Source organism: Chelon labrosus (assembly GCF_963514085.1).
Source record: "Chelon labrosus genome assembly, chromosome: 22".
Classification (NCBI taxonomy): domain Eukaryota; kingdom Metazoa; phylum Chordata; class Actinopteri; order Mugiliformes; family Mugilidae; genus Chelon; species Chelon labrosus.
The window spans coordinates 2,985,337-3,003,234 of NC_140355.1; the positions used below are offsets into that span (position 1 = coordinate 2,985,337).

The following is a 17,898-nucleotide window of genomic DNA, read 5'->3' on the forward strand; positions in this document are numbered from 1 at the left end:
AGCCCCAAATGGCTCCCATGTGACTCTTCATTTAGTTTCATTCAGAGCCTTTATTTTGTTCTAATTTAGCGATTATGTCTGGTTTGTGTGTTGGTAAGCAGTTTTTCATATGCTGTTTTCATAAAAGCCTTATTTTTATGCTTTTTTTTTGTTATAAAAAATACAATTACTATTGTTTAACATTGTAATCAAAGCTTTTTTAACACAATGGTATGATCCTAGTCTGTCCTTGCATGTGATTGGCCGCATGGGGCGCCCGTCAAAATAAAGTTCTGCATGGAATCTCAGGAGCGGCTGACGCTTCGACTCTCCCCGACAGGAATCATTTCCTCTCATTCGCCGCAAAGAACTGGCTCTTAGAGACGACTCATTCACGAACGACACATCACTAGATTCGTGAGCAAAACAAATGGGTGCGTGGAAGTTTGTCTGGCTTCCCGGTCATAATAGGAGTGGCTTTTTTTTTTTTTTTTTCTTAAAATGTAATTTTAAGCACTCATAAGAAAAAGAATAAGCATGACAACATTTCACTTGTTTGGGAATGTTTGACAGTAGCACACCCTGACAACAGGGTTGTACCCCTGACTCTTAAAACACTTGATACTTAATACACTTAAACTCTGATCTTTCCATTTATATACAGACTGTTGTCTTGTGTTAAAACCTTTTACTTCGTCCAGTAAAACATAACAATATATGGCACGTCTGCATAAAAGGTACTGTAAATAAAGGGAGTGGGAGCTGAAAAAGGTGTCATCCTCTTGAACATAAGTAGGTGATACTTTAGAATACTGCAGTGTGAGAGTGAAGTGTCATGTCAGCAAACGCACACGTGTATTTTTATACCGATAAAATCACCCGCGTCCGCGTCCAACATCCACTCCTTTACTTGGCCTGTTCCCGTTTGACACATGGAAACCTTGTGAGCCTGAATGTGCCGTCTTTATTTAGTTAGGCAGTGTCGGCGAACAACACTCTGCCATCTAGCTCTCGCTGCTCATTGTGCTGCACTTTAATACTTCCATATTGTGCTGCTAATTCGGAATTTCACACCTTTTCTCTCATTGCTACCTCGCTCTTTGTCTCCCCGCGTCGCTCGCCTTCCGTCTCAACCCTAAAGACAAGAGGAAAACGTGCTAAATCCACCTCTAAGAACCTTTTTAATTCAACATTAGCAGTCGTCATCTGTCGGCTGAACAATGCTCAGACACAATTTACAGCTACAACTGGAGCATCCCGCCTTTGTTTATTCTGCAGCTAAATATTGTTCCATCAATAATGGACTCTGAACACAGAATCAGGCTTTTAGTTGTAGGTAATCCTAAATGTGTTACAGTAGATTTTTTGTCTTCTTTCTGCTGTGTTTTATTGTCTTGGGAGCATAATTGGAGTGTGTTGTTTTCTTTGTTTGTTTTAGGTTTTAGCAGGAACATGGGCTCGGTGCCTCATGGATGTAACTCCAGATGCTTTTGTGTCCGAGGCATTTGTGGAAGTGCTGCCCGAAATCCTCAAGACAAAGACGGCAGATATAGCGGGGAAACTATAAACCCTGGAAAGAATCAAATCCTACGAAATTCTCATTCGGTGACACTCAAGAAGGGGGTTCAGTCGGGAACGAGGTCGTGTCCAAAAAAAAAAAAAGGAAAGCACATCAACGGGATAGCCTACCTACACCTCCTGCTGCATTTCAGGTGCCATGTTTTCTACACCCCGCCCGCCTCCCACCCGATCAGAGCGAAATAAAGACCGACTGGTAAATTCGTGGACGGCGAAGTGAACATTGCCAAATCGAGTAAGACCCCGACCAAAGTAAACGCCGTGCCACAGAGCGAAAAAAGGGAAGGAGAAAAGAGAAGGAGGGATGGCGGGGCGGGGGGAGAGAAGATTTGGGGCTCTAATGCCAGCCTTATGCGTCTTTTAGTCGTTTCCGCCGTCGGGGCTTGGCACCGACACGGTGCTGTCAGCCAGCCAACAAAAATCTGCAGTGCCTGCCGCATTTCAGCAGCTGAATTGTTTGAGACCAACACACACACACAGTCAGATAACACGCCGTGACACGCTCGCACTGCATACACACTATGTGGTGCAAATCGACATCGATTTCCTTGACAGACGCGAAGATTATGAAAGAAAATTTTGAAATTCAGGTAAAGTTAAATAATAGTAATGACTATTTTATAATTTTTTTAAAAATTATTTTTGCACTAGCATAAAGCCAGCACGGTGATTTTTTTAAGCATTTGTCTGAACAGTTGTGTAAAAGTCCTGCTGTTTGGACGGTTAGGTGGTGTCGCCCTGTTTGCGGTCTCGTTGTTGTTTGTGTTGTTTGTCTATTGATTCCAGGGTGGAGGAGGGGTGAATGAGTGTGTGTGTGTGTGCGCGCGTATTGGGGATGTGCCGATGGTAGTGTGTGTGTGGGGTGGAAGGGGGGCTTTGGATAATGAAGGCTGTTTGGTAACGAGGGAGGGGGGCCAACTCTCTCGGTCTCATTCACATGAACAGGGAGCAAGTGTGATGGCTGCAGCTGAATTTTCAGTCTGTCTGAGGCGTCGCTGCCACACAAAGACAGCGACCCTGTTTTTGAAAACATCTATACGTGTAGTGTGTATAGAAAAATCTAATTAAAGCTGTAAATTGTGTTAACTCTTACATTTTGACCACATAACAAGGGTCAGTCTTTCTCAAAGATCCATTGCCACCAAAATGAATTAATCTAAATAGTTCCCAACAGAGACTCAATGCCATGCTACACAGGAACAGTGTGCTGTGTGGATTGAATAATAGTTCATTTTACAGCGTTTTTACAGCAAGTACACAAAATTGATTGACAGCGTACAGATGGAGGCCCTTGTGTGCTCTGCAGATTGCCTTGGAGACAGTTTGTGGTATTGGGCCATACATGACTGACTTGACTTCATTTCACTGAACTTAAGGCTTATATTTTGTTTGCTGCCTCATTGCCATCACCGTACCATTTGCTTTTAACAGGCCCCATCTGCAAGTAGCTTCTCCGTTTTCTTTTGTGCGTTTTGGGAATAAGTCGCATTCAGAGTCAAGGGGTGTGTGTCTAATATACCTTCTTGTTTCTCAACTTGTGCATGATATACTGTATACCCTATGTTTTTTTCTAGTCTCGACTGGTCTGGACTGGATAAATCCGTTATACAATACCCATAATAATTAATCTAGTATTTATAGAATATAGAAGGCAGTATTACTTATTTGCATAAAACCAATCAAGGCAGTTTGTGTTGACGATTCCTTACTGCCAGGAATCTCAATGGTATTAGTTAGTATATAGTAAAACACTACTTAGTGTTTATTGTGCAGGTAATAGTGCATGAATTATGATGAAGTCTGGAAGTGGCACACATTGAGGCATGTTAGCATTAGCGACATTAGCTCTAGAAGCATTAAAGGCTTAATTGATGCCTTGTAATAGGAAGAAATGGGAGTGAAAACAAACTGATGGTTTACTGTTTATAAGATCAGATGTCTATCAGTTCCCTTAATGTTTTTTTGTGTGTGTGTGTGTGTGGGTCCTCTCTTGCTGAAAGTTTTTCGTGGCAGATGTTGTTCTTGGATGCTGCAAGACATGCAAACACACAATGCTGTTGTGCTTTCAGACTCCTGTGTTTCTATCACTCGTAATTTTTTGGATAAGTTTGGTTTCAGTGTTGAAACTGTGCGTCTGACTTCTTTGAAAAAGCCCTGCGTGGGCTGCACGCGTAGGCTAGTTATTTCAAATTGTGTGTTGTACACAGAAATCAACAATCATTACTTTCCTCAATATACGACTTTTAATAATTGAATAGGAAAAAAAAAAAAAAAAAACAGCAGGTGCATTTCATATTAGGAGCATTCCAGGAAATATCATGAATCACAAACAACAATCACAAAAACAAGTTTCATTTTGGCCTGACTTAAAAAAATTAAATCAAAATATAACCTCTCCCCTCTGTAGGTAACTTTCATCCTCCATTGACAGTATTAAATAAGTTATTTAAGTAATTTTTTGGTGTTTGACACAATCTAACTGTCTCTCCTCCTACATTAAATAAATAGAGGCATATTAAACAGAAGAATCCAAGAGTTGTGGTCCAATCAGCACTCTGATCTGCTCTTATATGGCTGAAGGTACAAGTCGACAGATGTGAGCTGGATGCTGCGCCTCTCAAGTCGTTCTCGTCGCTCGTATACGTTCATCTGTTGTTTGATGTATTCACTCGCTCCGGTGCCAAGGAATCAATGCCTGCTGGGATTGAGAGGGGGCTGTCGTGGTTGTGGTGGTGGTGGTGGTGGTGTGTGTGGGGTGGGAGGGTTGTCTGTTAGACGACGGTTACTCATCGACCATCGTCTGTTAAATTAATGTTGATCCTCCCCCCAAAAATTGCTACTCTCTACACAGGAAGACAACGCCATGAATAAATATATAGATCGCTTCAAATTCAGCGCTGGTGGGATGGTTTCAGAGTGTTTGCGTTAGAGTGTGTGTGTGTGTGTGTTGCTACCTTTCAGACTTTGTAGAAACTTCTGGACCGGTGCCCGGCGGTGTCATGGAAACGCTTGAATCGCTCAGAATGATTCATGTCTGCGCAGTCCAACCCTCCCCCCATGGCACACACTCACATCCACACATGCACAGCGTGTTGGAAGAGGGTGTTTAACCCTTCTTCTATCCATCTTTCTCCCCCCCCTCCCCGCCTCTCCTGCTTTCCTTTCTCTCGTCTTTCTTTCCTCTCATCTCATCTTTGCCATCCTCATCAAATCGCGCTATTAGTCACATACTTTATTAAAATGGACCCATTATACGGGTGTCAGAGGAGATCACGTCTTCTGAGTGTTTCCTTTCGCGACGAGAAAGACTCAACATGTCTCTCAGCCTCTGAGAAGAAAGGGTCTAGACGCTGACGTTGACTCCTGAAACAACTCCATCTCGTTATCTTCTTTTGCGTCTGATGAACTGGACACACAACTAGTAACTGACAGGTGTCAAATGTGATGGATAGAAAAGAGGCTGGATTATAAAACCACAAAAACAACGATAAGAAGGTTGAAATGAAAGAATGAGTTTAAACTAAATCTGACAGGATGAATCAATGGAAAAATACTCATATTTTCAATCACTCAAACAGTCGATCAATTAATCGATCAAACGATTAATCACTCAATCAGTCAATCAACTAATCTATCAATCAATCAGTCGATCAATTAGCTGATCAGTCAATCAATCAATCAATCAATCAATCAATCAGTCAATCAACCAATAAACCAATCCACCAACCAATCCACCAACCAACCAACCAACCAACCAATCAATCAATCAATCAATCAATCAATCGATCTTTAGAACATGTTAAAACAACCGTTTCCTTACTTACTGCACTTGAAATTAATTAAATTAAACAATTACATAAGGAAGCCCAACTTTTGTGACTCTTCCTCTGTTCTCTTCTCTTCTCTTCTCTGCTCCTGATTGACGAATGATTGACAGGCGAACTGGCCTGTGTCGAGGTTGCAGTTACTACTGTTTACACTGTAGCTGATGTAATCTCTTGTTTGTTGTGTTGCAGTTAATGAAACTTCATTAAACTAATTAAGATTAACATTATCGTAGCAGGGCCAATTAATGAAGAAGAAAATACCAAACCTTTATTTACACGGAGGCTTTGTAGTGATCTGAAGGTATCACTGCATTGTTTGGTGTTGGACTGAGTGTGATTCTCTAGCTGGGAGAAAAGGAGCTTCCTCCCTGTTCACTTTAACTGTATTCAGGCAAAGAAGACACCATTTGCATTTGCAATTTTTTTTTTTAGGTGGCGAAATCTCACAGCAGGAGTGAAGGGGTTGAATACAATAAAACTAGTGTCACATTCACAGAAAAGTAGTTCCGAGCTTCCTCCATGAGGTAAACAGATGTTCTGTACTTTTCCTCAACTCTGGGCCTGCATGTGCCACCCAGATCCACAGCCTACTGCTGACTCCCTTTTCCCTTTTCCAGTGATCATTTGAAGGAAGAATGCTTTTCTGGTCAGTGTGCTTTGCATGATGGACATTACAAACACAATGAATACGCCAAAACTGCTGCTCTGACATTTCTGAGCCATTCCTGGTGTGTCAGTGTCCTCGTCTGGTGTTGATTTGATCGATTTTTGCATTTGGCTAAACAACTGGCATGCCCTTGGGATGGAAGCTTTAATTAAAACTTGTCAGGTATCCTTGTTCTTTGTTCTGGTTTATATATTAGTAATTTGTTACTAAAAACTAGAATCAATAACATAATTATACCTCAACTCCATGTGTTCACTTGTCTTTGGATCACATGTGATGTGATCTCAGTGCCATTGAAAATAGGTATAATTTTTATACAGGACTATTGTATCAGAATGCGCAGCCTGGGCTTCCTGGTTCCTATTAGTGCTCAGTTTGTAATGGAGCTGATTTGTGTTCCCTCTTTGTCTCGGCATTGTGGATTAGCAGGGGTTTGGTTCTCGTGGCTCACCGACTTCTCAGTGGGCATTATACAGCAGACATGCCTGACCTCCCCTCCTCCACCTTTTGTACCTCTGCAGCCAGCACACTCTAACGAGCGGCAGTTCGTCTTTAGCTGCTCTTCACAGCCAATGAGCCTCTTTAGGTTTGTTGTCCTGGAAAAAAATGTCACTGTGGGGTTCCCCTTAGACAATATAGCGGATGACGGAGTACAGCCGACCCCTAGAATCGTCTTTGATGTGGCTCTTTTGAGACTTGACACGTCAGTGTTTGCTTTTTTACATTTATGTAACAGCTAATCGTGGAGGTAAAAAGGGCGAATTTAGAAACAAAGCTGTAAAATGAACCTGTTAATCTGTTACCTCAAAAAAGGACCAGGACTGAGTACACTGAAAGTTTTGTTACTGATCATCAAATAGGTGTCTCCAATGCTAATTTCAGATTTTAGTTGTGTACATGCTGTTTTCCTTGAAAAACTATCAAGGTACACTAATGTGGGATGCTAATACTGGGATGCTAAACCCAGGGCATGACACCTTGTATTGTTGGCAGTGGGTCTCTGACCAAACTACATTTCACTGGTTATATTAGCCTTGTTTATTACACACTTCTAGACACTTTATTTACTGCCATCATTGGGATTATTTATCTGCTGCAACAACGATCTCCATATTTACAAGACTTTGCAGTTCAAAAATAGTTCAAAAAGCGTTTTAACTATCTTGTATTACAATCATTTTATTGGGTGTACCAATCTCTTTATCTAGGCTTATGAGTGTCTAATAGGTTTTTATTGAGTTGCTGGCAGTGCGTCTCTGACCAAACTACTTTCGAAGTGAGTTCTTGCACGCCAAAGCTGTTTGTGTTTATCGTCCACCATGAGCAGATGCAGGAATAGATGTGACGGCAACCATTGCTGGACTGCAAATGCAACAATTTACCCCCCTTCCTGCACTTGTTGACCACTCTAAATACCCTACCATAACCCCTACTCAGAGGAGAGACTTTGTGCCAGCGACTGCAGGATTCCTGTTGGTTGAAGCCTACAACTTGATAGGATGCCCACATTATGCCTCATCCCTGTTACTAAGGGGTGCACCGGTTCATGCTGTTTTCACTGGACATGCTGCATAATGAAAACACCATACAGCCCCTCGACATGTGTCACATGCAGAAGTTGTCTGACTACTTTTCATTGTCAAAGCCACTGTATAGATCCAAGACCAAAGAGATGGTGGCACACAGTCAGAGGTCTGTAGGTCATTACCTCACCAGTTTCCATTGAGGTAGTTGAAATTGAGGTGTTCAGGAATTATAAGTACCTTGTGCTGCAGTTAGATGACCATGGGGCTGGTAAAAGGACATACAGGAGGGAGGAAAAGCCAGGGTCCCTTTAACATCTCAGCATTAAGAAGAGCTCTCCAGGCCATTCAGGCAAGCTGGCTCTTTGGTTGGCACGGAGCTGGACACTCAGAGAGAAGAACCAAACTGCTGTCTATTATGGACCATGAAACGCAGCCACTGCACACCTCCACAATGAAGCAGAAGAGTATTGTCAGGAGAAGGTTGCTGTCACATAGCTGCTCAATGGATATACTTAGGAAATCCTTTGTCCCCAGAGTCATTAGGCTCTTCAGCTTTGAGGCGGGGGGAAGTTGAGTACTGGCCTGATACTGCGCTCTGTTTCTGCTTTATTTCACTGGCTATATTAGCCTTGTCTTTTACATACTTTGAGTTACTTTATTTACTGCCATGGCACAATCATTTTGGAATGTGGGATTATTTATCCGGTACATCAACAGTCTCCTTATTTACAAGACCTTGCAATTAAAAAATAGTTCTAAAAGCATTTGTTGTATTTATCTAGGCGTATACGTTCGTTATAGGCTTTTGATGAATGCCCTGGATCTCCTGCTCCCAACATTATTGTTAACGGTTGAAATGGTTTCATTCAAGAGGGTGGTCCATGATGTTTAAGATCTTGCCAAGAAGTCCACGAAGTATCAACAGATCAGATGAACAGTTTGGAAAAAGTGAGTTTGCTGAATAACTTTCAGAGGCTGACAAAGCTCCTTAAAGTACTTTCACATTTTAAATATATATATATATATATTTATTTTTTTTGTCTAAATTAGCTTCAGCGCAATCAGACGGAATCCAGTGAGGTCCGTTGTTGTGTTTTGATTCTGAAGAGCAAAGAGGTTGAAACAAACTAGAGGCTAGAAGAAAGGAGGTTCTGCTGGCAGTTGATCCAACGAAGTCTGATAGCATCTGTGAGCGTTATGTGTGAAACAGACTGAAGAATAAAAATAAAAATGAAATTAATTCAGAAAAAAACAAAATACTGCACATGCATTGTTAAGTGTATGTTGTAACTGTGAATGTAACTGGATTTTCTGTATGATCAATTGACAAAATACAGTACAGGAATTAATGGCAGTCTTTAACCTAATCTGTTTTATTAATACATTTACAAGAAATCTAAAATAAAAACTACTACTAATAATATGTACTACAATTCTGATGTTTCTATTTTATGTATTTTTTTCTTTGGGAAATTTTATAGTTTGATTTATTTTTACGCACAAAAAATATTAATATCAGGAGAAAAGATCACTTAATTATGAACATTAATTGAGAACAGATTTAATACCAATTATTTGTCAAAGGCCTCTTACTACAACTCTCAGACATAATTTTTGTTGACTTTTTTTATTAACTCTCATTTTTTTATTGTAATAAATTATTTGATTCCAAATGCTTTTTCCGGTTTGAGACACTGAAATGAAATGCTTCCCTCTGTGTGTGTGTGTGATGGTGTGTGTGTGTGTGTCCATTCACAGCATACTGTGACAGGGTGTGTGATCTTGTGGCTGACCCTTCCCATCCTGCTGTAGTCCATCTCTGCCTCTCTCTCTCTCTCTCTCTCTCTCTCTCCCTCTCTCTCTCTCTCTCTCTTAATGCTTCTCTTTCTTTAACAGGCAAATTAAAATACCAGGGATTTTTGTTTGTGTGTGTAATACATGAGCTCAGCCTGCACAGAGGGTGGAGGTGAAAAGGTCGGCGTGTTGAAACAAAAGTAAAGAACCATGCCTGTGTAGTTGTTAGAGAGTCGTTTCAGGATCTATTTTTGTAATATTTGCACGGGGGCCTGCAGAGAGGTCACTGCTAGTTTAACTGATACTGTATATTTCAATTCTTGCAAAAATACAAGAAAGCGGCGCAGTTCTAAATTTCAATAATTTACATCAACATTACAGATTTACTCTGGAAGTGAATATCACTATAATATTGTTGATATACTGAATTGATATTTTATTAGTGCAAAGACGTACTTTACAACAAATTGTATACATTCTATCAAAAATGTACTCTTTGCTTTTCATGACTGTAACAAAAATAAATCTAACATAAATTCTTGATGAACTGTTTTCAAGGAAAAAATTTAAAATCTCAGGGGTGACAAATAAATACATACATAAACACATACATTTTTTGCAGGTGCTGATTTACAAAAACACACACAAAAAAAGAAATGATGATAATAATTAAAAAAAAAAATCCCCACGATAATGCTGCCAATTATTTTTCTGTGCATGATTCAACCACAAATAGCCTTTCTGAGGCAAAGGTGTGAGTGTGAGCATTTTTAAATAGCATAATTATATATATAGATTACAGTCCTAACATAAATGTAAGGATTGTGTAAATAGAATTCAAAATTATATATATTATTAATATGTGTATGAATATTTATGTATCAGTCCTTTAGTGATTATCAAATCTTTAGCATCATTTGTGTCTGTGCATGTGTATTCATAGATGTGTCACAGGCTGCACATATTTATAGGTGGTAAATAATACGTATAGTGCGGCATACTGGACATTTTATTTGCGGCTGCTGTACCAGAAGGGACGAAACTCGTGCCAACAGTGGCCCTCCTCCATTTTAAGGTCCCACAACCAGACAAAGGTGATGTGAAGTGTGGACTGAGGGGGCCGATCACTGCTACGCGCCACGTGTTTCTCCTTCTTCTTCTTCTTCTTCTTCTTGCCAGTCAGGCATCTTTTGATTTGTGATCATTTGTTACCTCTTTTATTTGCCTTGCCGCGTGTGTTTGTGTTTATGTTGGACGGAATTTCGGGACCTTCGTTTTGGGAGGCAGCTGCGGCCTATTATGTAGCCGCATTTTCAGCTGACAGCTAAATAATTTAACGTCGAGCAACGAGTGACAGAGTGAAAAAAAAAAAAAATCCAAAGTTTATTTTTAAATTGTGTTGACAGATATACAAATTTGGGGTGCTTTTATTATGGATTATAAGCTTGCGAATTATGCGCCCATTCGTATTTAGACTTATTTGTAGAATTTTCATGAGAAATGACCCGTTTTAATTTTGCAGCGCTTGAAAGATTTTTGGATTCATTGCAGGATGTGGTGTTCTGCAGAGGTTTAGGCAATGTCAAATCTAAAAAGATCTGTGTGTGTGTGTGTGTGTGTAGTGGTGGGATACTGGAATAGTATTTCTAAATGCATGTGTTTCTGTGTATGGATATATTTCCGTACCATGCAAAAGTGCATTTGCACGTGTGTACATATGTGTATAGGAGGCTAAATTTATGTACTTTGTAACATACACATTACAAGTGCGTGTGTGTGTGTTTGCGTGCATCTGCGCCAGTGATTTCTAGTACTTTGTGTGTGTGGTGTGGTGTGTGTGTGTGTGTGGGAGCCTTTGTATACGTGCCAAACCAGTCCAGCTGGCATCAGTCGTAGCTGAAGCCGAAGCCGCTGTATCGGTCACACACAAAAACACACTCACTCTCACACATGCACAGTAGACCGCATTCCTATTCTGTACGCCTGTAATTATCAACCTCTTCTGCATCGACTACCATGTTGGCGCGTATTCAGCGGTGGTCTATACATGCCTGATTCCAACCCTTCACTACGTACACGCTTCATTTTCCTCCACACATGCTCGCTATAAAACCCCTCCATTTCATCTCGTACGGCTGCACCGACAGCAGAATGTAATTACACACTAACTGTGGTTTGATATTTAGACTGGCTGAAGATTTAAGGTTTTATCCAGAAAGAAGGTCTGTGTGGTAAAAATAGGCATCGAAGTGGTCCTGCAGCTCGCAGGAGAGGAAAGCCAGTTTAGAAGTGGAAATTAGCTTTGTTGTCTACTCGCAGCGGCGAGCAGTAGTCGGTGCCTTTTCAAAATTCATTAGACACCTTTTTTTACAGCCAGACACACTCGGTTTTGTGTATTAAAACGAAGGTCGGTTACTTGCCAAGGTGGCTTCACCTTCTTGTTGTGTGCTGATTAGTCCTCTGCCTGCAATTAGAAGTCCTCTGATGTTTGATTTCAGTCAACACATGTTTCAACATGTCTGACCAAAGATGTTCCATTGACTGTAGGTGACGGTGCCTTTTTTCTCACGTCTATAAAACGCGTATCAGATGTTTGTTAGGGCTTCAGCAGTTGAGTTTACCTACACATACAGAACAACCTGTGTTTAAAGATCATCCGCAGTTCTTTGTTTCTCTAATTTTTGGTATTAAAAATTAGAGAAACTATTGTTTCTTGAAGAAAACAATGGGCGCATGGTGTCTCACAAGTTTTCCGTAGTGAAGTGTCTCTAAAGCTGTTGGCAGGTGGTAGCTAGGCCTCACCCTAACCCTAACCCCTTTTGTGGTACAGAATCCTACTCATGCAACAGAACTTTAAACTTGACTTTAAATTTGCACACCAGCAACTCCGAACGTAAGCAATGGCCGAGGACAAAATAAATAAAACATTTCCATATGTGGTTTTGAAACTGTGTGAAAGTCATCACAAATGGTGCAGGTGCTCAATCAGAAAGCTACATTACCTGAGCCCTGACGTTGCAGGACGCTTTCTGGAACACCAAGAATCCTATTTAAGTGAAAGACATATTGGCAGGTGGTTGCAAGGCGGCTTCAAGGATGCTGTGGGACACTTTCTTAAATGTTGAAGCCGCTTGCTAGGGTACCCTGAAAAATGTAAAAGTCGTTGAAGGTCCTACAAATCAAGGAGAACAACAAGAAAAATAGTTTTCCTTGATGTGGAAGTTTTTCTTTTTTTTTTTGTCTCTTGGAATACACTTGATATTCAGCTTTATCAATTTTATTGGTGAAGTTCAAGCTAAAACAGAGAAAATTGTCTGCATAACATGTATCAGAATCAGTAGTATTCATTGTTCAAGAATTGGCCGTTACATATTGGGAGAGTATACTGTACATCTTTTGGTGCTTTAGCAGTGTTTGTTGCCTAGCAAGTACAGTAATGAGTCTCTAAGGACTGACACTTGTCCAATGGGACAAACGTAGGACAGAGAAGACTAGTCCCATATATGTCAAACCTTCTGAATTTGTGATATTATTCAACAAATTTACCAGTTGAGGTGAATGTTCTGCACAGCATCACATACTGAATCTGATATGAAGCAGCTTTCCTTTTTTTTTTTTTTTTATCTTTTCTGAGTGTTTCTGTATGGCTCCTGAAGACTGTATGTTTAGTCTCATATTGAGTTTGTTTTGTCTGGGCACGCAAAGAAACTAAATCCACCCCTAGAAGAAAGTGGAGAATGAAAGTGCTGTTTTGGTTTTTGTAGCATAAAGCCTCATCTCTCTGTATATGGATCTATGCATTGCTGGCATAGCAGATGTCTGTTTTGTTGTGCTGGGGGATCTGCAGTCGAGAAAACATACAGAACACACACTCTGTCTCTGATCAAGAAAACTAGCTTTGGCTGTCGTCTTCTGAAAATCCTCACTGTGTTTCCTAAGCAACATGTGAATAAATTATCCTTCATAGGAATGGATGAAAGGCCCAAATATATTGTTCAAGTTCATGCGTTCTTGTTGGCCTAAGAGTGGCATAAAAATTCATACTGTTACTAACAAATAGCACAACTGTGAACATTTTATTGGGGAGGAAGAACGTTTACCAGAGTAAAAGTGCTGCAGTAGCTTAGTCTCTCTCAAAATGTGGTCCTGAAACACCTTCCTACAGTAACAGGAAGTACCACAAAAGTGGTTCTGGTGTTATCCATTGTAAGAAAAGTCATTGAATGAATGAATTTGATAGTATCTTACCCCGGTAATTTAATTTAGCCACAGCTATGGATCATAGTTGACTTTGAAAAGTCAACTATGATCCAGTTCCCAACCGGAGTTTCTCCATTGGGAACTCATTATGCCGCAGCCAAGATCTGCTGGGCCAATCAAAACGTTTTTGTGGACGGTAATAGACAGATGAGTAGTAATACACGTTCTGAACAACAATAGAGTTAAATTGGTTTATGACAACTCTGATTGGTTTTAAGACTGTCCAATTGTTTCTCTGTAGTGGCTGAAACATGCCCCATAATGAAATCCAAAGGGAGTGTTATGTCTGGGCTGTTACCTTATCCTGTTAATGTAACTTAGCCAAGATTTACATCAAAAGTGGATTAAATGTAACTTTTACTATTCATCTTATTAAAGTGATGAATGGATGAATGTTAGGAAACCTGCTTATGTTATTTAGCCATGAGTTCCATCAGCAGTTCATTACATGTGCATGTCACTGTAGGTAAACAGAGGGTTTAAGGAATGAATGAATGAATGAATAGGTGATGAGTGCTTATTTGATTTAGCTCTATTATAACCGGTGGAAACTGTTTAAAATTAGACTGAACTTTCTGCCAGTCTGTGTGATTAAGTGAAATATGAATGAATGAATGAATGAAAGTAATGTTACCACAATTTTCCAAACATAATTTTCCAAAGCGTAAACTTGACAGTGGATTAAATGTAATTTTTAGTATTCAGCTTATGTAAGTGATGAATAAATGATGTCTGCTTATTGTTTATACACTGTTAACCTTAGAGGTGAAATCCACATGATTAAGTGAAAAAAGAAAAAGTCTGAATTTTTTCTGAAAACTTTTAGTTGTCAGCATGGTTAACTGAAAAATGAATGTTAAAAAATGTGATTGGTGGATGGGTTGACAAATGAAAACATAAACGTGCATTATTAATTATTTTCTATCATTCTGAGTAGTAATGAATGTGTAACCATTTGAATGGTCCATGGAGCCTGTGCAGTGTATTAAAGTTCTCCTAACTATAGCTTGGTTTGTAGATCTGCCAGGTTCACAGATGAAGTAGTGAATGAGCTCTTTAATTGTAGTTTAATTTGTGATGTTAAGATGATTCTAGTGTCTAACCGCCTTCTGCTTCTTCCTCCGCAGGTAAAACAGAGAGGAGTTCGTACTCGTACGGCAGAGAATCCAACCCACACTGCCATCAGGTCAGCCTTACTGCAAATTTCTTGTTTTGTTAAAGCAGACTGTTTATGTCACTCAGCTTTACAACTTTTTCTTTCTTGGTTTCCTTTCTTGTTGTCTTTTTGTATTCTAATTTATGATGGCAGGTAAGGCCCTCTCCAGAGCCATTGCTTTGTTTTTCTGTTCTGGGACAGATCTTGTAGACAGATGATGGTGCAATGTTGCAGATACAGCAGCAGAGAACCGGTGCCCTATGTAGGACTGATGTGATAATGCTAAGCTAACAAAAAGACAATAGTTGCAGTGGCAGGTGATTATATATTAATAAAACATAATTATTTCATTTCTGCTGATAGATGCCCCCAGATCCTACGTGCTGACCCTTTACAGTTATGGAATCACTGCCTGTATTTCAGCTAATTTTGTCTTTCTGTTCATTTCGTTATTGGTATAAAGTAAACTGCCAGCTTCAAATGCTAACGTACCTAAAAGCATTAGGATTTTTGAGGGATCATTTTGTGTTTGTTGATTTTCTGTAGCTTTTTTTTTGTTTATTGTTTCACATTCGGTCCAGGTTTATGAAATACACCTGCGCTCATCCCCAGAAAAGTTAAGCTCCTCTAACTTTCCAGGTTCTTTAAATGCGTGCATATGCTGTATTTATCCACCACCATTTAAAGTTCTCATAGACCACTCTCATCTTGCTATTTGTCAATCTTCGGTCTATTATAAACAACAGCTGTTACATGTTTTTATGCTTTCCATTGCGATGCCTTACTTCTTCACATATTCCCGGTGTCAGAAAGCAAATGATTATTCATCTTAACTTTGAGGATTATTGTTTTTCAAAGAAAAATGCAACGGCGACCGTAGTGGCAGGTGTTGTGAGGACTTTGGTGGTAGCTCCGGTTTAGAATCTGCTCTATAATCTTACGGACCATATGCATCCATGAGAAGATGCACGTTGATAATTAAGAAGATATACAGATGTTGGGGTTTGATTCTTCCCGTGGAAACAGAGACAGAGGCTTGATGTGCTCGCTCTATTTTGATGGGGGAGAAAAAAAAAAAAGAAGAAGAAAATCACATATGATCCATTCCAGGGCAGGCTGTTGGATGTGTTGAGTCTGGTGTTACGGATTTATTTTTCTTTTCATCTGAAACATCTATCAATTAAAGCTTATCAAAGAAGTGCATTTAGTTAATAAAAAGCCAAAGCAGTGCTAAAACGTGTAACAGATTTTTCTGAATACACGAGATATGCTGGATTTTCTTTTGAAGGCGTTGAAGTTTCAGATGCAATGAAAGCTGATGGATCACTGTGGGAAATTAGATCACGTTATTTAGCTTCTGGTTTTTGAAGTTGCTGTGGAACTCATCAGATATGATAGTGTTGGTGTTAACATTTAGAAACTAACATTTGTAATAGGCTTTGGAGATATAGAAGACATGGGCTTCATTCATCTTTACCCTTGCCTCTACGGCCTGCAGTAATGAATGGAGGGCCATAGGAGCCATAAATCCTCCAGGGTTGTTTCTGATGATCCCCTACATTTTAGCTCCCCCAGCAACTTAAACTGTAAAATATTTCTCTGCATCTAACATCATGCCAACCTTTATACAAACATTCCCAGAGGAGGAACCCATATGATGGGTCAATTCAATCGAGTATCTCAGTAAGCCATTGGACAACGGTGAATGACAGTATCTGACTTTTCATTTATGATGAAATTCATTAACTACAAAATGAAAACAAAAAAACATCCCCATTAGCCTCAGCTGTGCCTTCTGTGCTAGCTTGCAAATGTTAGCATGCTAACTCCCAAATGTAAGCCTAATGTAAGTGTGGTCAGGATCACTTCAACTTAGACTGATGATGGCTGTGCTCTTAAAGATGAATTTTAGACGAAGACAAACTTGTTTATTGCTTGTTTGAGTGTTATGTGTCTCGTAGTAGCATTGGGGAACACAAGCAATGCAGCATCTGAGACACCTGGGAGTCTGAATTTTGTGCCTTCTTTCACCTAATTTAACAAGTGCACAACTTCTTTTTGATATTGGCGAATGGGAACACGGTAAACTGGAATGACTTATTATCAGTCAGCCATGTAACCATTTGACTTTAAGGCTTGGGTCAAGAGCACGAGAGATGGGTTTTTGTTTCTCAGAAGTAGTTCTTTACGCGTGCTCGCCAAATCACTTCTAACTCTGAAGTGTGTGAACGGCCACACTGACAGGTGGAGTGAAACAAAGACTGTTCGGTATTCAAATTGTGCGGCGATCGTGTTGTGCTTGGAATATTACAGAGACTGGTTGATACGGCACAACCGCTATCTGACATTGGAAATTTGTTATAGACATCTGGGATTTCTATGGGTGGTTTAGCGCACACTGCACAAATATAATGTACACCCATACTCTCTGTCTATAGATTTGAAAGGAAATAGAAATTATATATATATATATTTGTAGTTTTCGGATTTTTGGTGTAAATATAAATGGAATACCCATATTATCCACACCTTGGTTTGGGGGATACAGAAAATCTGTCTAATAACAGGAGAGGCGGCTGCCAACAGGGCCGATCAAACCAAACTAAGTCATTGACGTCAGTCCAAAACTGGTTGCCCGGGGCAACTGGGCAACTGTTCGGGTTGAATGTGAATGATACTGAAAGCAGAGTGAACGTTAGTAAAGGAAAAGCAAAAAAGAAAGCAAAAAAATCTCAGTGTGGCATTTGAAGGTCTCGTGCTAGTTTTCAGACTTCAGAAAGGCCTTCATGCCTTTTGATACTTGCCTTTCTGTCATGAGGACAGCATTTGGCCATGACAACCTCGCGAACAAAGACGCGCGCACGCACATGCATAAAACAAGATGCAAATCATACCTCCTTCGTGCCAAACGTGTCGTTGAAGTGGGATAGTTTTCATGCAGATGTCTTTCTGCAAGTGGAATTGAATGTGGTTGAATATGGCTGGTGGATGGAGTATGTTTGAATTGTCCTCTGAGCATTAATTTCTTCAGGTAGTTCATGCACTCATTCACCTGTTTGCTTTCAATAATTTGTTATCAGCTGGTCAGCTGTGAAATCCAAATTAGTCTTG

The 17,898-nt window shown here is 39.9% G+C and overlaps 1 protein-coding gene across 2 annotated transcripts in view; it reads left to right on the forward strand.

Annotated features, from left to right (window-relative positions):
• The window catches only part of tcf4 (transcription factor 4), a 212,010-nt gene that overhangs the window by 85,985 nt on the left and 108,127 nt on the right, over positions 1-17,898 (forward strand). For both annotated transcript variants that reach the window (XM_084572010.1, XM_084572009.1), the window contains exon 6: positions 14,759-14,817. In XM_084572010.1, the coding sequence (XP_084428136.1) occupies positions 14,759-14,817 (59 nt within the window). The remainder of the gene's footprint in view (positions 1-14,758; positions 14,818-17,898) is intronic.